The 22,657-nt window shown below is 51.2% G+C and overlaps 6 protein-coding genes across 6 annotated transcripts; 5 read left to right on the top strand and 1 right to left on the bottom strand.

Moving 5' to 3' along the window:
• Positions 1-5,917: 5,917 nt before the first annotated feature.
• On the top strand, positions 5,918-7,078 carry CTRU02_210540 (spt3; the record flags this gene model as incomplete). Its single annotated transcript, XM_036730978.2, has 4 exons — positions 5,918-5,950; positions 6,069-6,158; positions 6,226-7,014; positions 7,073-7,078. The coding sequence occupies 4 exons, from the start codon at positions 5,918-5,920 to the stop codon at positions 7,076-7,078; spliced, it is 918 nt and encodes a 305-aa protein (XP_036577273.2).
• Positions 7,079-8,031: 953 nt separating this feature from the next.
• Positions 8,032-8,892, top strand: CTRU02_210539 (saga-like transcriptional regulatory complex subunit spt3; the record flags this gene model as incomplete). The annotated part of the gene is made up of 1 exon (XM_036730977.1): positions 8,032-8,892. One exon carries the CDS (start codon positions 8,032-8,034, stop codon positions 8,890-8,892), a length of 861 nt encoding a protein of 286 aa, XP_036577272.1.
• Positions 8,893-9,825: 933 nt separating this feature from the next.
• On the top strand, positions 9,826-11,619 carry CTRU02_210538 (FAD-dependent oxidoreductase-like enzyme; the record flags this gene model as incomplete). Its single annotated transcript, XM_036730976.1, has 1 exon — positions 9,826-11,619. The coding sequence occupies one exon, from the start codon at positions 9,826-9,828 to the stop codon at positions 11,617-11,619; it is 1,794 nt and encodes a 597-aa protein (XP_036577271.1).
• Positions 11,620-13,267: 1,648 nt separating this feature from the next.
• CTRU02_210537 (uncharacterized protein) lies at positions 13,268-15,127 on the top strand (the record flags this gene model as incomplete). The annotated part of the gene is made up of 1 exon (XM_036730975.1): positions 13,268-15,127. One exon carries the CDS (start codon positions 13,268-13,270, stop codon positions 15,125-15,127), a length of 1,860 nt encoding a protein of 619 aa, XP_036577270.1.
• Positions 15,128-15,660: 533 nt separating this feature from the next.
• Positions 15,661-17,270, bottom strand: CTRU02_210536 (salicylate hydroxylase; the record flags this gene model as incomplete). The annotated part of the gene is made up of 7 exons (XM_036730974.1): positions 15,661-15,800; positions 15,849-16,076; positions 16,129-16,238; positions 16,288-16,366; positions 16,434-16,495; positions 16,542-16,822; positions 16,869-17,270. 7 exons carry the CDS (start codon positions 17,268-17,270, stop codon positions 15,661-15,663), a joined length of 1,302 nt encoding a protein of 433 aa, XP_036577269.1.
• Positions 17,271-19,809: 2,539 nt separating this feature from the next.
• On the top strand, positions 19,810-21,553 carry CTRU02_210535 (cytochrome p450; the record flags this gene model as incomplete). The annotated part of the gene is made up of 5 exons (XM_036730973.1): positions 19,810-19,863; positions 19,933-20,727; positions 20,780-21,094; positions 21,149-21,315; positions 21,391-21,553. 5 exons carry the CDS (start codon positions 19,810-19,812, stop codon positions 21,551-21,553), a joined length of 1,494 nt encoding a protein of 497 aa, XP_036577268.1.
• Positions 21,554-22,657: the final 1,104 nt, after the last annotated feature.

Here is a 22,657-nt window from a genome sequence, read left to right as displayed (position 1 = left end):
GGAGTGGCTTTGGCTGGCCAGCCAAAGTGACCTTCTTTACCAGCAGGGTCACTACTACTGTAACGGGCGTTCCACTACGCCACACCATGATTTAAGGTCGAATACTTCGAGCGGTGGCCAAGGTAGCAGAGTAGAGCAGTACATCACATATAAAAGTGTGCAATTCCGAAGCCTTGCTGATGACGCTTGACTAGTAGTTACAGGAAAAGAATGACCGTAGAGTGGTATACTCACATGGTCCTCACGTTGGGAGTGGCGTGACCCAACATAATCTCTCACAAGACGCCCACATCATTATGGAAGGATGTGTCGAATATCTCTGATGTACCCACAGACCGGAGCCTCTGTAATCGGCGTGCGGAACAAATTTACCGGCATTTATGATCGACCTCTTAGCAAGAGGCAATTGTAATTAGCAGCTCTGATGCCACATTAGCGTACAGGGCTCCTGCGTGTGACTCTGGATACACGTCATGATGGCAATGTTCTTGGAGACATAATAAACAGAAGTCAGCGAAAAACGGCCTCTCTACTCCCCGATCTCTTTCCATCTTGGCATCAACAGAGTACAAGCTAACACTGCTATACCATACCGACCTGAAAATGAGCCCTGCTGACAAATGGATTATGCACAACAGTAACGGCGCCTCAATCTCTGCTGGCCAGCTTACTCATACACCCTTTTTGTTTTCTTTAATGGTTTGTGTTGATAGTGCATTCAAAGCCCGTTCTTCGCTCAACACGTGAGATGCTGTGGATTCTATTTCAGGGGATTCTGCTCCTGTAAGATTCCCAGTGTAGTCTATACCTCTAAGAAACCCGATTGGTGGAGACCTTAATACTCGTGGCTGCAAAATGAAGCCATTAGACTGCCTTCAAGCAATTTACATAGTATAATAACCCAAAAAAAGAGGGGAGGGTTGGGGGGTTGTGGAGCGCTGGGTAGTACTGTGCGTGCTGTATTAGTTCTTGGAGCGATCTTTGGGCGTACTTCTGGTGAATGGGAGGGAGCGTACCTCGGACACTCTCCGAGAGCTCCGGGGCGTCTCCCATCGATACGTCCGACTTCGGCTTCCTAGCTAGCGGGACGGTCTCAACGGCCGTGCTGAACCGGAGCGAGCCAGTTGTCGGGGCCGTATTCTCTCGCGAGACCACCGCCGTGATCCGAAGGCCGCGAGGTAACCGCTGGTGCTCGTTCCTTCGGCCGAGACGTGCTTCGTCTGTGTCAAACTATCGCATAACATGAAAGAGTGCTTCGTACGTACGAGCGGCCGTGCTACCATGTAAGTCATCGTTTTGGTTTTACATGTCCTTTCTCGAGTCCTGGGCCTGCTCCAGGCCCCCACGCCCACACTTCTGAGCCTCAGTCATGCCCCTGCCCTGTTTGCTTACTTGACGCATCTACTGCTTGGGTCGGGCCTTGCTTGTCTAGGTACTCGTCCAAATACCCCTTGTTGATGACCCGGATCTCGTTGATTGGCTTTCACGTGGTGTCACGACTAGGTGAGTGGTAGCCGACCTATTAGACGCGAAAGTATTTATCCTTCGGGATCACCCAAGTCTCAGAGCCCTCTTTGTCTCTTCGATGGGACAAAATACAATATTCCAGGTGACAAAATTATTCAGAAAGGTCCGCGGCTACCGACGACATGACGCTAACAAGAACTCTCACATGTTGACCACGTCTGTACGAGCAGCTTCACTCATGCTATGCATTACTAACTGTGTATTGGTTGGTATACTCGTCATCAATACATCTGCAACCACAGGATAGCTTGACAGATATTGTGTCTAAAACGGCTTTTTATAACTATCCTTTCCGCCAAAAAAGAGATCAGTTATACACTAAAAAAATCTTCCTAATGAGAATATTTCACTTTTTTACTAAGTGTTTGCGCGATAGACACCCAGCCTTTAATAAAGCAGTAGCCCAAGCGCTGATCACTTCAGCCCAAACAGGCAGGTTAAGCGCTATCACTAAATGGAGATGATTTCTATTTCATTCAAAAGATTGATTGAATATGAAACTTGATAGATATCGTACTCATTATGGTAAGATACTTATGCAAAGCCTAGACGGTATTTCCTGACAAGCGACTATTAAGATCCCACTCATATCCTCTCCTAAACACCTCTTTTTCTAATCACACTTACAATCATTCAGTCCAAAAACAACCAACATAAATTCAACACTCCATTTATCCGAAACCTCTTACCCGCTCGTGGGTGAGTCTCAACTTCGTTAGCCAAAAACCTTCCAATCTTGCCAGGTTCAGCATTTCAAAATGATTCAATTCAAGATTGTTGTTTTCATCGTGTCGGCCCTTGCTGTCGGCAACGTCGACGCCGCCTTTCACTGGACGCGATGCAAGAATGCACCTCATTGGACTTGGGCAAATCCTCCTAACAGCAACATGGGGTCCGGGGCTTCCGGGGGTGGTTCAAGAAACTAGATGGGATGGTACGTCCCGACTTTCGACAGTTGTTCTGGGCTTATCTACGACAAAGATGGATACTGGGACTCGAAGGCTAAGGACGGGTTGTTTGTCTCGCCCACTGGCTATCTCCGGACCACCCACGATTGCAACCTGGTTGTCGTCAGAAGCAAGGCAGGAGTAGGCTCTGCCTGGTGCAAGCATTACGGTGGCGACTGCTGTCTTCCTAACGAGGCTGGAACGAACATTGAGAATATCTTCGCGTACTACACCGGTAACAGTTAACTGCCAGTCTACTAGCGTTCGCCATCTTCTTACGATGGATGGTCTTTATATTCAACGCCATGGCAGCAAGGGCGCAGCCGCCCCTGCAATATACCTCCGGAGAGGTAGTTGGCGTGGCTTTTCCTAATGTCCTCCAAATTTTGCCCGAGGGCTCCTACATGTCCTTTTCAGCCTTAGTTCGCGCTTTTTTCTTAGTTCCATTAGGTCTTCCTAGTCTTTTAATAAGTATGTTTCTTCAGTCAGGGTTTAGGTGATGCTCAGCTCTTAGTACCGAGGGCAGATTTTCTGTGGATGAAGTCTGTCACTCGAGGAAAGGCTTGGGAGCCCTGCGAATCGGTGATAAGCTTCTTAAAGTACCGCTCAAGGGATCCCATAGGTCCGCCTTCTCGTTGCCTTTTATCCCTTGGTGTCCTGGGCCCGGTGGGTTCGGATTTCATAGATGTAAGTAGCTCTCTTGATCTCAAGAAAGACTGCTTATGATGCCAAGGGGGTCTTACCCCGGATCCCTTGAACAACCTGCGAGGCCAAAACAATGACAAATATGCCTATCTGATACAGGCATCTCGACTTGAGCTGATGATTTGGGCTTTTAGGTCTGCCTCTTGGGTGGCTGTTGCAGCCCTTCGACCGGGCTTTCCTGCGTTCAGACTTGCGTACTCACGTCCGTGGTTGACCCATATTGTTTCCTTCAGTATATGTACCAAGAGCCGACTATGACTGATCGCAAATAGCATAGCAAATTGTAAAGCAAGTAGCATGCATATTCCATGATATGTTCGCCCCAAAATTGCCCACAAACAGCTGCGACAGAAGCCCAGAAATGGAGAAGTTGAAACCAGATTCGGATGCAGCACACTGCCATCTGATGCCCCCTACATACGTGCGGTATCTTGAAAAACAGTGTGTTGAGAGGAGATGGCTGACAAGATGGGAATGCATGCAAACTCGGTTACCAAACGTTAATGCTCCTGTCACAGCACAATGAGCACGCAATCTACTCGTGTGCATTGGACTCGGCCAGCGTTTCGTGCAGTCCGTGACTAACAAATCGGCATGGCTTCCCGTGAGCATCCACTAAAGAAAAGAGATAGAACCAACAAAAACTGCGAATAGGCGGCCAAGAACATCGTGTGGCGTTGTGGGCAGATACGACGACGATGCGGGGCTGGCGTGTATATCCAAGTCCACCGCAAGAACAGGCATCACGAGTACACGTCCGCAGATCTAGAGTCGAGTTGGTGAGTTCAATCATAGCGTAGTCCTTCAGGGCTAAAGCTTTACAGCAAGGGGCCTGTCCGATCACGGTAGCAAAGTCGCCAATTGAATTTGAGGAAACAGGATCTAGGAGCGGAGTTAAAGGCCTACGTGGTGGGGTTGACGGTTGATTTTGATAATGCAACCATCCACTGGAGAATTCGTACGTAACAGAGAACAAGAGCGCGCCGACAAGGCAGAAAGAGAACGACAGCAAGAACAACATTGCGCCGAAGTAGAATGACACCGTGCCGATGAGGCAGAGCACCAACCCCAACCTACTTCGATGAACACATCACTACCTGTCATTCACTTGTTTAAATCAAATTTACTGTCGAATCCGACGGTAGACTGACCTCTAAGGGTTATGTAGGGTTCACAAAGTGAAACAGGTCCCGTACGGGTCTGTATAGCAAATAAAAGAAAATTCCTAAAAATTGACTATTCGTTGTAGTTTAAAGTAGTAGTATTAAATAGAAGGTAGGGATATTCCCCCTTAGCCTGTTACGTAGGCATGGGAGGCTTAGGCCTCTTACGCGTGACGGGCGTATGGCTGGGCATGCCACACGACCCCGTATTCCAACTCTCGCAACAGGTTCCATCACAAATCCGCGGGATAAGCGGTGCCCAACCAATCTCCAGCAATGGTCTGGCTTCCTGTAGCAGCAGAGCATCGTCTTTGGCGCCCTCTACGATACCGTTCCCGCCAAAAATGCCGTGCCGAGAGCCGATCATTCCTGTCCGGCCTAGGCAGCAAGATCACTAACGAGAAGGCTCTCGAATACTTTCTGCAGAAACGGTGTCGAGGACCCCATCGGGACGATCATAGACCAGCTTAAGGAAGTACACAAAGTCAAAAACACATTTGATCTCGGCAACGGAATTGTCTTCGAGAACCACCCGGATGCGATCAGCGACACGGCTGAGGATGTCGTTGACCGCAACATCCCATCGACACCCCATCCACATAGCATAGTAGCGAAGTCGACCTCAAACAGCGACGAGCCGATTAGTACAGGTTTCTGCAACATCTAAATCAGTTCTTCCAGTTCATGTTAAATTCATTGATTATGTTTTTCTGCTTTGGTCATGAAAACAGTCAATTCTATAAAAGGCATCGATCAGTTCTCAAGGTGTTAACTTAGAGGATGTTTTGAGCTCTAAAGATATTTATCCAAATTTTGTCGAAAGCAAAAATCATTAGTTGTGGCATTCATACTTCGTATGCATCAATTACTAGACGATGTGAACAGCCGATGACTTATAAGCCCTCTCGACTTGTCAGATTGAGCGCGCTACGCGAGGCTTCGGCAACGCTCGGCAGAACACTATTTCCGAGCGCCGAGCCCCGGGTCAGGGGGTGGCATACCCCCTTCCCTACGCGCCCCTGAAGGGCCCTTAGACAGTTACACACATAACGGAATATACATCGTTCTGAACCCTCAATTCGACACGACTAGAGGTGCTAGTCTAGGAAACACTGTGCACTGTGCTGAGCAGAAAGTGGGGGCCAGCAGTTGGAATACACCAATCATATACGGTTATGCGTGGGTTAGGGGACTTACGTGTAAGCTCCATTGTGACCCACATATAATCCTTCAAAAATGTGGAAGATGGAACGATTCCCACGGCCTTCATCCCTCACGAAATCCCCAAATATACCCGTTCTTTGCTAACAATTGAAGCTTCTCATCCAGCACAGTGCATCTTGATTCTTTCGCACTAACACCCATGACAGCGCTGATATAAAATGCCAAACATGAATTTTACAACACTTCCACCCTCTAAAATGCATTGTTATAATATCTGCAAGAGCTTGATTGCCATCTGTATTTCTTTTCTGCCTTTGAAGTAGACTTGTATGGTTGTTCTGGTGATTCTCAGCTCTGCCTTACCTATCGCTGTCAACATTTCCTCGTTGGTGCACTTATTGACATCTCGCCATGGAACCTCGATTCAAACAAGAGATTCAACAGGTTAGTATTATTTTTTTTCACTTACTTGCTGAAACATTTCTGGCTATTCTGCTCCCATAGCATCTTTACTCCACCACTTTTTCGTCCTCCTCAATCGCTAATACCTCATACATGGCAGATGATGTACATCGCAGGGGAAACCCAAGAGGTCTCAACCCAAACTGTCAAACTCATGGAAGAACTCATTCAAGACCAGATAGTCCACATGGTAGCACTCCGACCCCCGATCATATTTTCTTTCTATTTCTCATAATTGTTTTTCCTAACACTAACAGCTCAAAACGGCAAACGACCTCGCCAATCGCCGCGGCAGTCGCATCTTCTCCAACAACGACATAATCTTTCAACTCCGCCACGACACAGCACGCATCGAACGCCTCCGAACCTTTCTCGCCTGGAAAGCAATCCGCAAGACAGTTCGAGACTCTGACGACAAGGAAGGCTTTATCGAAGAGTCCGAGATGGAAGCCAGTGCCAACCCTGCAGAAGATGCAGCCGCATCAAAGACTAAATTCCCCACCATATCCCTGCCCTGGGACGTATCCTCCTTCTTCTCGGAGCAGGTCCCGGACATGGGACAGGACGACATCATGGCTGCGACGAGCAGCGAGGCGGTATTGGACAGGCTGCGCAGGAACGACGAGAAGACGAGACACATGACTGCTGCCGAATACGCTACGTGGTCAGAGTACCGACATGCTTCCATGACGTACCGTAAAGCGAAGCGGTTCAGGGAATGGTGTGGCCTCGGCGTTATCGCGGAGAACAGGCTTAATGATGATGTGCTGGACATTCTGGGCTTTTTGGCATCTGAAATGGTGCAGAATCTGACCGAGGAGGCGCTGAAGGTGCAGAAGCAGGAGTTGGCGCGTGCCGAGGGCCGGCCTGGGTCCGAGAGGGCGGAAGATTGCTACTGCGGACTATTCGCTGAGCCTGAAGGGCTGAGGAAGCCGGTTGACTCGAGGCATCTGAGGATGGCCTTCCAGAGATTACAGGGGAGACCGAAGAGGCATCGGGCGCTGCTGAATGGGGCGAGACTGCCTTGGTCGTCGGGACGCACATTGGTACGTATGCTATGGTGTATGTTATGTAGATACCATATGCTAACATTGGCTATTGCAGCTCTAAGGCAATTTCAATGGGATTGGAATTGCAGTAAAGAAGACAAAACCCAGCTCAACTCAACCATCTTCTGTTTGATAATAAACTCATGACATTACTATTTTGTAAATGGACAATTTTCTGTACTCTTCAAGTGAAGTATTCCTCAGCTGGGATCTATGAACATACAGGCTACAAATAGCGGTGGGCCGAGTAAGATTGGCTAAAAGAGCATATAACACATCAAGCTGCGAAAATAGAAAACGACAATAACAAAACTCAAGTAAGAATCACAAAGGTAAGGGCAAATAGAAAAAACAAAAAGTCATGCGTCAAGGACAGGATTCGAACCTGCGCGACCGAAGCCACTGCCTATACTGGAATCAGAGAACTGATAGCAGGGCAGCCCATTAACCACTCTGGCACCTTGACCACTGGTTGTTGTGAAAATCAAGGTCGAAAACTGGCCTATGAAAGGAAGAGCAAATTTGGCGAGCTTCCTCAACAGTCCTCTGCGTCTTAATACCTGGTTTTTTACAGGTTCTTTGGGTTGCAAGTTATTGAATGGAAGATTATAATAGTCCTTCAAGTGATGCACTGGACGCAAGTCTGTGCTGTTGCGCTGGGTGCCAAATTAGACAGTGCCTGTGCTGCCCCGCAAATCCCAAAACACAGTCTCGCTGCAGGGTGGTGGAAGCTCCTCCCCCACCGGCAGCTTCATCGCCAATTATCGGAGCTTGGGAGCAGCTTGACCCCGCGACGTCACATGACGGATGACGTGAAGGTCTCAAAAAGGCGTCTGGGTTGGTAACTTCTTCCCTCATACGATTTGTAACTTTTGAGATCTCTGATAATCGGATCAATCGCTTTATTCGAGACTTACTTGCACTCAAATCTTACCCCAAAGGGTTGAGAACAGCCTACATTCATCTCACCATCACCCGGAAGCCGGCATCCGAAGACGAATAGAGGGGTTCACAATGGCTACCGCACAGCAGCTTAACCTCCCCGATGGACGGGTTCTCTCGTATCATCTATCTGGCCAGGATTCACAGCCCGTGGTGTTACTAGCCAATTCACTGAGCGCGCCATTCACGGCATGGGACCACGTCGTCAAGGTACTCAATGAGAACGGATTCCGCACGCTTCGCTATGACCAGCCGGGACACGGCCAGTCCTCTGCGCCCAAGGGCCTCGACACGGAATTCGAGACGATAGCCGACGACGTCTACCACTTGCTACAGGCCCTCAAGATTGAGAAGCTTTTCGCTTGGATCGGAGTGTCAATGGGTGCTGCCACCATTTTCTACTTTGTGAACAAGTACCCCGGTATTGTCCACAAGGTGGCCATCTGCGACACCATTGCGGCGTCACCAAAGAACGCCGGAGTGGAAGATGCGTTTGGCCCTCGTGTCGTGGCAGCGCGGAAGGCCGGGAACATGCAGGAGGCAGTAGAGGGCACGATGGACCGATGGTTCGGTGCCGACTGGATCAAGGCCAACCCTGAAGAGGCGGCCCGCGTGCGAGCCATCATGAACCAGACTAGTGTTGACGGCTTTGAGACCTGCATTCATGCTCTGCAGAGCGACAAGTTTGACATCCGGCCGCTATTTGAGAAGGTCGGAGCTGGAGCTGATGAAGCGCTGCTAATTGTAGGGGAAAACGATGCCAATCTGCCGCAGGCCATGGCCGAAATGCGGGAGAAGGTTGAACAGGGCTTCAAAGCAGCGGGCAAGGACCGAAAGATTGAGTTAAAGATTATAAAGAACGCGGGCCACGTTTGCTTCATCGACGGATTTGAGCAATTCAAGCAGATAATCCTAGAATACCTCAAGGCCTGAGTACTGGCAGGGAGAAACCCAGTATTCAGCGACTAGCTACTAGCATCTAGCATCTAGCTAGCACCTGAAAAAAATCTTGAATTAGAAGCATCTAGCTTTGACTAAAAGCTGCTGGAGGTTGGTGGTTAGCAGCCATTTTGCAATCGAGTTCCGTTCCCAGCCATCTTGTGGCTTCGGTGAGATGAAATAGTAGAAATAGTAGAAAAGCACCAAAAAGAGGAACAAAGCTAGGCAATTCTGACCTCGGTGAGAGAACCAATCAAAAACCCCACATTGCGCTTCATGGCCCGTGCACTTCACCTTGATTCACCTTGGATCCACTTTAGGTCTAGCTACGTCTCAGCCGCCCACCGCCAGCCTCTTTTTTCCGTGGATTTTCCCCCTTCCCCCTTCTTCCCACCCCCAGCCCAGCCCAGCCCAGCCGTCCAGCCCCAGCTCAGTAATAGTCACTCACAGCTGTTTGCCGGTGCTTATTGCTTGTGCTAGGCTGATTGCCGGTGCTGCTCATTTGCTCCCCACAGCAACCGCCCGACAACCATCACCATCCTCCTTCACCACACACACACACATCACAATCCGTGCGGCAAACAAAGGCGTCGAAGCGTCACGATAGGAGCCTTTGCTCTCCTCCCCCCTTTCTCCCGCCACCTCTACCTCTACATCATTTCGACCGGTGCTTGTTATCCTCTGCAATATCCTCCGCTCGCTCAATCAATCCCCTCCGACTGTTTCCATCGCTGACGTGGTGCTGCGGTCAACGCGACTTGTCTCCGCACCTGCACTCGCTCTTGTTCACGTTGGCTCGATATCTACTCTTCGGTCGCAGATTCGCATATTATTACATACTGTTACGAATACAATTCGTCGATACCCTTACTTCCACGACCTGAACGATACCTCTGATTCGTCTGTTCCTGTTCATTACGATCCAATATGGCTGCCGACTCCGACGCTGCTGCCCAGCAGCCCAACGGCACCCCGACCGACAACCGGTCTGTCGTTGACGAGCCCACGACTCCCCAGGAGAACGATGTCCTCGCATTAAATTCGTCACAAGTGACCCTGCCGTCAACTGAAGTCCCCGCGTCCCCAATCGACCCCAATCAATCTTTCAAGACCGAAGTCAACGACGACCGGATGAGCTCCGCCGCTGTCATTCCCTCTTCCTTAACCCCGCCTCCCTCGTCACAGGTAGTTGCACACACCGGTCATGGTGCTCTGCAAGCTACTTATGGCGGTTCACAACGTTCTGCACTCTTCTCGCCGCCTGCTACCGTCCTAAACACAACAGTCCGTAGAGATGGCGGTCTTGGGTCGGAATACTTGCCTCCAGCACCCCAGCAGGTTCTTGAAGCGACAGCAGATGAATTGCGGGCCATGATGCAGACATGCATCGACGAGCATGCCAAGTTGAAGATGGAGGCTGCACACCACAAGCTACAATACAATCTGCTTAGTCTCCAAGCCGACGAAGATGCCAAGAGAGCTGCCGTCGAGCACGAGATGACCCGCCGAGAGATTGAGGCCCTTAGGACGGCAGAGTTTTCGCGGCAGGCTGTCCGGGAGCTGAGCGCCGCCTCTGAATCGGCCCAGATCAAGTATCTCCAGATGAAGATGAGCTACGAGGAGGCCATGGAGGAGAACGAGGCTCTGGCTCGGCGGGTGAAGATGGCCAAGAAAGTCATTTCACAAAAAGAAGAGGAGATTGTGACTCTGGCGGAGGAGCGAGACATGCTGCTCAACCGTATTCGAGAGAATCGGGAACACTTTCACATGCTCTGCAGTCCGGGCGGCATCTTTCACGGTGCCATGACGCCCAAGCAGCAATCACATCACCACCCGACCGTCTCAACTCCGCAGCAGGCTCACCGAGCGACTCCCAAGCAGACCCCGCGATCCGCTAATCGCGATGCACGGGTCGACCGGGATCATGGCCCCGAGCCCATTGCGGCTCTGCTGCAGGCTCTCAGCCAGGACAACAACAGCGCGCCGACTACGCCAACTAAGTTGGTCAGACCCGCCCCTCGCATGCCTCCCAAGCACACCCGAAACACGCAATCGCTATCGTCCCTACCTACAACGCCGCTCTCTCGACCCCACCGTCACGAGCAGTCTGGTCTTTTGCCGTCGGTGAATCTTGTTCCCCAGAGCGAGCCCCGGCACAGGTACAGCAGCAGCATCCATGTTGTTCCCGGCACCCCTCCGCCACCACCGCCACCTGTACGAGAGCCTACCCACAAGAGCCGTGAGAGCACCATTTCAGCCGACGACAACGAGGAGCTGGCTCGCCAGGCCCTCGAATCAGTGGCAAAGTCTGCATCATTCTTGTCTCAAGCATCGCGCACGAGCTCCCGCGGGTCTCGTCGACCTCTACCTGGAGGTGGCGGCGAGGGGGAGGAAGAGGAAGTGTACGAGAGCCAGGCCAGCCAGGCGGCCTCTGAGATGCTACGTCGCGACCCCCGCGAGAGCTTCGAGGTTGCGTCTTCGGTGGGCTCACGCGACGTCACCCCGGCGCCGGCGGAGAAGAGCGCCCGACTTCACGCGAAGCTCTTCCCAGGCATCGCCAAGGGTCACGCAACACCAGACAAGCGCAAGTTCAGCGGCGGAGCATCAAACGCACAGGAAGCGCTGTCGAACATTGCCAGCCAGTCGAAGCGGATGCGCATGAACGGACCAGTGGAGGAGAATCCCAAAGTCGGGCTCGGGATTCAGTACGGTTACAGTTAAGGGCCGAACGGTTGGCTTTGCTGTCACAGCCGCCTGTCAAGTTTGTCCCAGTCCAGCATGGCCGTGGCCGCGGAAAGGCGCGGACGCGGGATGGTTCATCCCATCCGGTGGCTGGGAAATAGAAAAGGCGATGAACATGGGGGGAACCCGCCCCCCAATTTGAAAGTGAAGCGGTGTGTGGGGATAGAACGGCGGCTGCAGCGTTGGACCGCAATTGCAGGGCATTTCTGACGTGGCAATCTGCACATTTTATGGATACGGAAAGAGAAAAATTGCATTCGAAAATGATACCACCGACTCTGGACCTCGAGGTTCATTGTGGTTTTAGGGAGGAAACAGGCATATGAAGAGAATAACAAATTTGTACAATACAGAGAAGAGGGGAGGTACACCCCTCTGTCAAACTTTTAATGAGAAAGCATGGGATGAGGAATTTTTATGACGATTTTATTGAAAAAGAAAGTGTTGGATTTATTGCAAAAAAGGGACCCCCCGAAAGGAGGCACAGATCGCCACCTTGAACAGGGGATTCATTCTTAAACTGGGACGGCATAACCGAGAGAGGCAGATGGTTGAAAGGAGCAGGGGTCGTAGTTTGAATCTACATGCTCCGTACTGGTAGTACGCATGTAGGGCACTTCTGCGGCCTACTTGGAGAGGTAAAGCTCAACATCACACTTATCTAGGTGCCCCTATCTAGGCAGACTATGTGATACGAAAGCGATCCAGAAGGGAAAGTCGCTGCAGAATGGGAATCCACACACATGCATACCAATGTACAGAACACGCACACACACGCAGAAGACAGACCCCCTTTGCGCCATTCTGGCGCCCAACCGCTATTCCGTTTTCTCCCATCTTGTCTCTCGGCCTGTACGTAGTAGCAGTAGTAGTAGTCTGGCACTCTGGGTCCCCTGCCCCTCCTTTTTGGCCTGCCCCTCATGGTTCGTTCGCAAGCAACCTTGAAAAATTGAAGATCGAATGTCTCCCGTCCGTGCCCAGTGGAATGTTGCACGTCTTGATGTTGCCGTGCCCAGGTCTTTTTCACCGAAGGTTAACTTGACCGCTGATCGGACGGTTAGTTTTCTAATAGTTTGTAGTGGTATATACTTGGGGTGTGTACGCCGGTTTGGGGTGGTAGAGAGGCGTCAAAATTTCGTCTCAACACTGGGAGATTTTTTAGTTCCGTCTGATTTTGTTACTATTACACATCTTTTCTGCATCATATATTACCTCGATTTTTGAAAAAAAAAGAAAAAAAAAGGGTAATATAAAACACCAAAAGTCAGTGCGAGGTTACGAAGTCGAGTAAATCTGCGTCACGATCTCTCTTTTCTCCGTTCTCTTTAATTTTCTTTATCTTTATTTTTTATTTATTCTTTTTTTTTTCTGCGCCTTTTTAGCTTCACCGCTTCGCTTCGCCCTTTTGCCTTCCCACACCCCGCGTGCCCAGCCCAGCAGACCGGCCAGGCCAGCCTACCCTTGTCTGCAAATCCTCCTAAAGTGTCCCTCATCCCAACCCACATATCCTCTCACTCACCAACCCTTTTCACGACTCACGACGAACAATACACATTACTCACTCACACACACACACACCAACTCACACACATACACGCACACACACACCACACCACGGACTGCAACAATGAGGGATCACCCAAGCAGCCCACGCCAAGGATCCCCCGGCCCGCAGGGACCAAGGAGATTATCTGACGAGCTGGGCGACTTCATGTCCTCCACGGACGACGACTACGAAGACGACGACTACAGCGCGAATGGAGGCCTCGAGACGCCAATGTCTTCCAGGAAAAGTTCGCAAAGCGACGGCTTCTTCGAGGAGGACGACGAAGAGGAGGAGGAGGAAGAATTCCCCCCGTTTAAACCCCCGCCCATAACCACCACCACCACCATCATCACAGAAAGAAAAGTAGCAAGGATAGATTATGCCACGGACTATGACACAGATAGCAGACCCATGACGGCGACGAGTCCGCCGCCGTTCCGCCGCTCTTCGACGTGTCCCGTCATCACCCCCGACTTCCTCTCCAGCGCCGCCGACGAGGTCGTAAGAATCATGCCCGAGCAGGCGGATTTCATGAAGCGCATGGTCGAGGGCTGGCGCGAGATCCAGCGCCGGTCATCGGTTAGCGTCATGGCCGCCGCGCCGTCCCCGCTTTCCCTGAGCGCCAGTCCCTCCGGACCCGGCGGCACCACCACCACCACCACCAAAAGGCCGCATACTGCCCCGAGTCCCATGTTCCCGCCGGCCATGAACTTTTCGTCTTTCCCCAGGACCGTGCCGGAGGCGTTGGAGGAAGAGCAGCCCGCGAGCTCGACAGAGTCCGAGGCGAGTTTTATCGTCGCTCCTGTGCCTAGGCCGGAGAGGGTCGAAAGTACCATTGACGAGTTGAGGGTGTTTGCGAAGCAGTCTGCCGAGGCTGCCATCGCGGCGTCCCCTGGGAGCTGGGAAGAGCAGGATGCAAAGTTTGCCGTTGTCGAGAGGTGCATAGACACCATCGGACGGGTGTACGACCGCAAACCCGAGAGGGGGAGGCGGCGGAGGAAGCTGGGGATGAAGTGCGTCGGGGCGCTGGTGAAGATTTGCGAAATGTTTGCGAGCGAGGGGCCGGACGGCGGCTCGTACCGCTTCGAGTCGAATTTTTCTCTCGACGAGACGGAGCGAGAGGAGGAGGACAACGGGAGCGGGAGCGGGAGCGAGATTGAGACGGACGGCGGCGAGAGCGAGCCGGAGGATTACGCCGACGATGAGGCCGAGTACGAGCTCGAGGAGAAGTCGGCGGGGCTTGTCGCGAGGGCATGGCGGCGCAAGGGCCGTCGTGACCTTAAGCCCATCGAATCCGGGTTTTTCCTCGGCGGCGACTTGTCGAATGTCGAAACGGATAAAAAGTCGATGCCGCTGCCGCCGCCGCCGCCGTCTCCCACCAAGGACCCCTTTGACGAACGCCGCCACACCGATTTGGTGGAGCAGGCGCGCGCCGAGCTCGACACCCTTTTCGCCGCGGCCGCCGAGGCCGATACGCCCTTCGAGGAGCGGCATTCCCGCGTCGTGTACGCCGTGGAAGCTTACCTCGGCCGCTTATCGGAGATGGAGGCGTCTCACGACCGGGAATTCAAGTGGCACGCCGAGCTGAAGGCGTTCCACGTCGCAATGGGCTCGCGGAATATGCTCGGCTCCGAGCCGGGGACCGCCATGGCGCTCGTCGCCAGTTTATTTTTCTGTTTCACGCCCATTGCCACGGTGTTGTGGTACGTCACGGAGCCGACGACGACGTGGATGCTGTGGAGGATACTGATTCCCATCGGATGTTATTTCCTGCTCCTCGCCGGGTTCTACATCGACCAGAAGGAGGCGAGGGATGCGTTGTACGAGGAGCATTTGCCGGTGGAGGCGAGGGAGATGAGGGGCCGTCACAAGCGGGAGAAGGAGCTCTTGCAGGCTGCGCACGAGAGGGCTGTCCAGAAGGTTTATTCGCCTGATTCGTGATGAGGTGTTGAGCCGTCTCCTGTTGGCGACCTATAGCAGACGAATCAGACGATTAAGATGGGCGATTTCCAGCAAGGGACACAGTATGACGAAACGAATAGCAACGACTGTAACGATTACAATCACTACCAAAGGAAGAGGGCGAAATAAGGTGACCTCTTGGGCTCGGGATCCGATCATGGACGACACCGAGAGGTCAGCGTTCAAAGCTGTACGAAATGACGTTAAAATTGCGACGAACAAGAAACATGGTCTGAATAAATGACAGACACAACATATGCATATATTCCTTCCAACTGCAGAAAAGGCTGCAAGATGGAGGTCTTATTAGGTCACGACCGACCTGAGATTTAGGGAGACGTTGGGGGTTTTACTCAGCGCTCTGTACAATGCTCTCACCATCCCCTTTTGTATATAAACATTTCAAAGTAAACAGAATATATCCACACTTCCTAAAGTCTTGTCTTGGATTGTTATCCGTCAGCCGAATGACTTACTCGGAGTATTGATCTGATCTGTAGACCACCAAACTCCTAGAGGGATGCCCTGCCAGTAGTTTTCTGCTGAAAGGCCCCTGGAAGCTGGAAACCAGGGTATAGCTTCTGCATGTGCGCCAAGGAGTCCTGTATAATGTCGTAATCGAAGTGGAAGTCGTAGAACTCTTCCGGCTTGGCTGAACTAATGTCAGAATGGCTCACAAAAATGAAGGTCCTGCACTCACTGGGAATCCTCTCCACTGGCTGGACAAACTCTGACGCCGCTTCCTTGATCTTCTCCGCTTCGTCCTGTGCTGCGTTGCTGAAGATCGTGACCGCGCTGGCTCTGTTCCTCCGGATGGTTTCAAACACCTCGAGCCGCTCAGGGACATCTGCCAGCGAGGCGATATTTGAGAAGCACACGCCGAGAGCGACACCGTCTTCGATCGCTTGCGCGCCACCTTGGCCTTGGTCTACATCATGTCAGCTTCGTCTAAGTTGAAGTGGTTTCTGTCGTGAACTTACGTGGAAGCATCGGATGAGCGGCATCTCCGATGAGAATCATTCTCCCCTTCCGCCACGTAGGAATAGGGGCACGGTAAAGCAAGGGCCACTGCTTCACCTCGGTTGCTTTTCTACTCGCCGTCAGTGTACTGTGCTTTGCCTGCGTTATTGATGACTTACTGCAAGACTGCAATGACGCTAGGGTGAAAGTCGGAGAACCTCTCAACGAGATGAGATTTGTCCACTGAGCTATGCCAATCTGTTGACAGTTAGTCACGTACGCTATAAACCAACGCAAGATGTCGAACTCGAGGCAATCTACACACCTTCTTTCGTCGATGTACCGACTTCACTGTGGAAAATCGCAATGCAGTTAAGCACCTCACCGCTGAGAACCGTTAGCCGAGAAGCGTCGAGAACGCGGCTCTACAAACTTTCGACAAGGATATGTGACTACCCGCTTCCCATTTCCAAGAAACATTCGGACGCTCCCGCTCGCATCATCAAAAAGCTGGCCCGCGACAGGATCAGAGAGAACCTCTTCCATCGGTAGCAGGAAGCGGTAACAGAAGTTGTCCTGCCCAGCTGGGATTGCCGGGTTCGGCGAGCCCAGGACGGCTTCTACGCCGCCGCTATGGATGCCATCTGCCACCACGACAAGGTCTGCAGAGACGATAGTACCATCGGCGAGAGTTACCGAAGCATTTTCGGGATCCTGCACGATCAGTGTTCCGTCTCAAGCGCTCGAAGATACAACTTACATAGCTCGTCACCTCACTTCTCAACTTCACCGTCAACGGCGGGCCCCCTTCAGCCGCTGTCGCCATGCGCTTAAGCTCCTGATGCAAGTCGACTCGATGCGCAAAGTACCAAGGCGACCCATACCTATCCGCGACAGACCCCAGATCAAGGCTATGGATCAAATCCAAAGTATCGCCACGGACGCGTTTGCTGCCCCTCGCCCTCACGAACTTTGCCCGCGCGGGATCCATGCCAAGCGCAATCAGCGGGCGGGACGCGTTCGTCTGAACATTGATGGCGGCGCCGATTTCGTTGTTCAGTGCCGACTTTTCGTAAATTGTGACTTGATGGCCTGCGCGGCGGAGGGAGATGGCGGCTGTCAAGCCGGCTATGCCGCCACCGACGATGGCGATGTCGAGCATTTTGTGAACTACAGCTCTTTTATTCGTGTCCTTTGGTAAAAAGTCGACTTGGGAAACCGCGAAATGGTTCTTCGAGATACTGACTGTCGAGTGATTGCAGGCCAAGGCCAAGGAGAGGGGTAGAGACGCGCTCGGGACGGACGGACCCTCAACTATATCATGAGGAAATTTGGGCACAACATATCAGTTCTTATTCGGTAATGGTGCTGCATGGCCGGCCTGTCCTGCGGCCTAACGATTCAGATCAACGGGGAGACGCAGGTTACTAGGCCAGCCACATGCATCAGCACCTATTGAGCGATACCACGATCCAATGAGATGCAATTACAAAGATGGATTTCCCCGGCGGCGTTTTTCAGGTTGGCTGGTCTTCCATAGTCAGACACTTCAAAAGGCTTGTTTTCCGTTCAGCTCATTGCCCCCCTTTTGTTTATTATTGGGTGCGAGTTGAGCCAAAAGTGCGGAGGTGGGCTCTAAGCTGACCTGCATCGGACCGGACCGATCATGGGGAAGTCCCGTTTGGACCCCTTATTAGTCTATCATTAGCGATGAGCATCCCCAGAAGCAAAACATCTCATTGGAGCATGCGCACAATGCATGCTGGCTTAGGGACACTTGGAAATCCTTTGTCCCCCCCAAACCTTTATTGCTCGCCAGAGGGTGTTCCCCTGTCTCTGATGTCCAGCGTGGTAAGGGGACTTTACCATCCAAACTGGTAAGAAAGTTAATTGATTGGTCTTTTGCCAAGATATTTCTTCCATCTCTGTATTTCAAAAACAGAAGACCAAAGCCATGGACCCTGAGGAGCGAGTGCAGATTAAAGCAGCTAGTTCTAATGTAGTGACATTCGGTCGCCAGGCCTTGGGGAAGATGAGTGCTGCTTTAGCAGTGCCCCCACGACCAGACAAAGGCCTTCTGGCGGCCAAAAAACATGGATTTTTCAACATGGAGGTATTGGATTTACAAAACATCCTCCAAATAACGGTTGCCGTTTATTACAGATGAAACATGGTCCGATGAACACCCTGGACTCTCGGTTTCTTTCAGTAAGCTCTGGTCTTTAGCTACTGGCCATCAATTGGTGCTAGGCCTTTTCTCAACTTTTCCCCTGTCTCTTGACTTGAAACTGACCTCGTTGTTCGATACTGATTAACGCACAGTCGTGTCACCCAGGCTGGTACGTTGAGCAACCGGCCGGAACAATTGGGGCCGCCACCCATCATCGCACCAATAAGATCTATTTCCTCAATAACTTCATTTTATAATGCAAAGAAATTGAAGGAGGATACTCATTCCCTTGCATTAAAGCGACATGCAGATGTGGTTAGCTGTCGGGTCCTTTGGTGGTCGGGAGAACATTGAATGCGGTATTTTCCAAATGACAACGTCCCACAAAGTTAATCTCAAAGACTTCATTTCTCAACCGTCGGGGGACAACTTCGTCCGAAATCAAGGGTCCGAGTGCCAATTTTGGAGCCAATTGGCCCTCAAGTCTGAACCTCAAAGCTAGTATTGCCTGCATCCAGCGTATGAGCAGAATTTCTAGGCATAGTCTCCTGGCCAATGAGGCGAAGAAAGGCTCCCTTCATAGCAAGAGGAGAATGGTAAAAAAAAAAAAAAAAAAAAAAGAATAGAAAAAAAAAAAACAGATCTGCAGCACGGGAATCGATACTCCGATTGAGAGGATCGCCCTCCTCCTAACCCCGTGCTGGCGCTAGAATGCGAAGATAGAGAAGGCTCATCAATATTTATTGACCTCGGCGTCGCTTTCGGGGTGTGACACCATCTAATAACCCGTCAATGTGGCACAAATTTGCAGTCCATCCGCTTATGGCCTGGAATAAATGATCTGCGATTGATCTACTCAGCCAAGCCGACTAGGTCGCAAATTATCAGCCCAGCATCGCCCAGAATTGCCTAATGGTCGCTTCTGGGGTAGTATAGAAAGATTTAACTCATCAGTCCGAACGGCCATGAACCCCGCGAACTATGTAATCCGCGATTGGCCATTCGCTGCTTAGAGAGACATGTCGACTGGGGCCATTGGTCGAGGTGTCTCGTCGGGACGTAACGGCCAATCCAAAGCGAGACCGAACCCGAGACCGACAACCCCATATCGTGGCACTGCGGGAGGAGCACTGACGGTGGGTGCAAGCATGGCAATTGTCGCTTTCGTGGTCTGCCCGCGCATCTAATGAAACGCAACGGGTGGAGTTATAGCCCGTGGCAGTGTAATACCTCAGAAGCAATGTAGGCGGGGAAGACTGGGCTCAAGGCGCTCATGTCCAATACGCGCAAAGAGAGAGGCGTATTTCGGAAACCTGTACTAAGCCGAGGATCAAGAACAAGGAACCCACAGAAAGATGCCTCCTCTTAGACATGGGAGGGACGTTCGTCCTGCTCGCTTTCGTCTGAAAGTAGAGGAAATAAAACCAGCACGATGGAACGCCCTGACAAAAGATGAAAAGCTGAAGCCTCAAGCCTCGATCAAGAACCGCCTCTTTTTCACTCTATCTCTTGCATCGAAACTAAACGCATAATGGCGCTGTTCGCCTTCGGTTTGGTCAACACAATTGGCCTCATTGGCGGCCTTGTACGGTTTCCCCTTTGCTTAACATTCGCATCAACTTGAGGTGCTTAATCTAACAAAACGTTCTACTAGGTTTTTGCCTATACCTTTGGCTACCTCTTCTACAACCTTTACCTTCACCCACTCCGAAAGTATCCCGGCCCACTATGGATGCGCGCCACTCGAATCCCGTTTTGCTATCAGCTGCTCACTGGAACCTTGCCCTATGACATGCTCGACTTGCACAACAGGTACGGCCCCGTAGTACGCATCGCCCCCGACGAGCTCGCGTTCCACGATTCTCGAGCATGGAAGGACATCATGGGCCACCGCTCTCAAGGCGGCGCAGAGATGGACAAGTCCCAAAAGTTCTACCGTGCCGTACCCGGAGCTCCATCCGACATTGTCAATGCTCCCCGCGAGGAGCACTCCACTCTCCGCCGTTCGCTTGCACACGGATTCAGCGAGCGCAGCATGCGCGACCAGGAACCCATCATCAAGAAGTATATTGACCTCCTCTTTCAACGACTTCATGAGCATGGAGACAACGGCGCGAAGCCCCTCGATTTGGCCGCCTGGTACAACTACACCACCTTCGATGTTATCGGCGATTTGGCCTTTGGCGAGCCCTTTGGCTGTCTTGATGGTTCGGACTATCATCCTTGGGTGAAGGCCATTTTTCAGATGGCGCGTCTCGGTACCGTACTTCAACTGGCTACTCACTACCCCTTCATTGGGAAGTTGATGATGGCCATGGTTCCTGCAAAGGCCATTCGTGAACGCCAAGTTCACGAGGATTTCACCAAGGCCAAACTGCAGCGCCGTATGGAACTGGGCCAGGACAGACCTGATCTGATCGAGGGTTTTCTGAAGAAGAAGGATGACTGGGTAGGTCATGATGATGCTGTTGGGATCTCATTGATGCTAACACCAGTAACAGAACATGACCTTTGACAAGTTGAAGGCCAATGCAAGCATTCTCATCATTGGTGGATCCGAGACAACTGCAACTCTTCTCTCTGGCGTAACTTACTTCCTCTTGATGAACCCCGAGGCTCTTCGAAAACTCACCGAAGAAGTCCGCTCTACGTTCAAAAATGAGAGCGAGATTGACTTCGTCTCTGTGAATAACTTGCCCTACCTTCTTGCTTGCTTGGAAGAGGCGCTTCGAATGTACCCTCCCGTCCCCATCGGTCTGCCTCGCATCGTCCCGGCAGGAGGCGCAACTATTGCGGACAACTATGTCCCCGAGGGCGTAAGTGCCTAGAAGAACGGTGTTTGAGATTATTATGCTAACTCTTGAAAACAGACCACTGTGTCCGTCTACCAATGGGCCATGTACTATTCCGAGAAGAACTTCAAGGATCCTAAGAACTACCACCCTGAGAGATGGCTGGGAGACCCCAAGTTCGCCAGCGACAACAAAGACGCCTTCCAGCCCTTCCACCTTGGACCTCGTAACTGCATTGGAAGAAAGTGAGTGAATCCCTACGTCGCACCTCATGATTTTGCCAACCAACTCGTGTTTACGGTCACTAACACCATTCTCAGCTTGGCCTATGTTGAAATGCGCACGATTCTCACCCGCATGTTGTGGAACTTTGACATGAAGATTGCAGATGACAGCACCAACTGGGTTGGCCGACAAAAGATTTACCTGCTATGGGAGAAGGGGCCTCTCAACGTTTATTTAACCCCGGTTCAGCGTTCTTAAGTATTCACTTGCAAATAATCATGTTTGCATCCTTGAGAGCATGGCTCAGCAAGTGTGCCACCATTATAGTTTCATTTTCTTTGTAAGGTATCCAATCGGCGAATGCATTACGGGTGGGGTGGACGGTAACATTTGGCGGTGATAATGGTTCTGATTGATGGGCATCATCTCAAAGTGCCTGCTTTGTCGCTTTGCTACGGGGTTCTGAAGCATAGGTAGTACACATAGAAAGAAGTATAGTCCCAAACTTTGATTGAATCTAACAAATAGTTTTACACAATAAATGTTTTTTTGCGTTGGTTACATGTGGTACAGGCATGAAGAGTAAGAGGTTCTAGAGTCACATATCAAGGAAACCTTCACGGTATCGGCTTAAAGTACGACCAATTACTGGTTTTCAACATTCCAGCCACCGTGTTCTACTGATCTACGCAGGTTAGTCTGCGCATAGGGTGTATCGCACGGCCAGGATGACACGGTTATTGCGCCACAGTAGTCTTCACAAGGGGGAACAGGAAGAAACGCGTGACTGTTTGCAGATTCTGCTGATTAGTAAATGTCACTGGGAGGCAGCGTCCGCGGTCATTGAAAGAAGACTAGATGGCAAACCCTCAGTCGTCAAAGTGTGTATTTGACACCCCACTGAAGCACCTACTGACCCCAATTCATCAAACTCTTTTGGGATCTCCAAAGGCATCTAGACTAGGCTCTATAAAAGCATATCGACACCCTAAAAACTTAGACATCATCCCTGTTTTCTTTGCCGAGTGAAAAAATGGGATATTTGCAACCAGTCTATCATCAGAGGAGCAGCCACCCCTTTTGAGTTACCACTTGCAATTCTTCCAACCCGAAGATTGGCTGACTTGTATGTTGGTGGTATAAACCTTTCTTTTAATTGCTTATGGTCCCAAATGTGCCTAAATTGGCGTTGATCTATATCGGGAAGGAAGGAAGTCATAGTTTTAACACAAAACCGGAAAAACTGCCAGCCATTCTGGATTAACGATAATGGACAAGTTGAAACAACGAAATAAAGAAGCATGGAAACAACCATCTAATTATTCTGTGTACTTTGGCAGACTACTAAAACGGTTATGAATG

Source organism: Colletotrichum truncatum (assembly GCF_014235925.2).
Source record: "Colletotrichum truncatum strain CMES1059 chromosome Unknown Contig_0007, whole genome shotgun sequence".
Classification (NCBI taxonomy): domain Eukaryota; kingdom Fungi; phylum Ascomycota; class Sordariomycetes; order Glomerellales; family Glomerellaceae; genus Colletotrichum; species Colletotrichum truncatum.
Note: the sequence above shows the minus strand (reverse complement) of the source record. Positions and strands in the feature narration are given on the sequence as shown.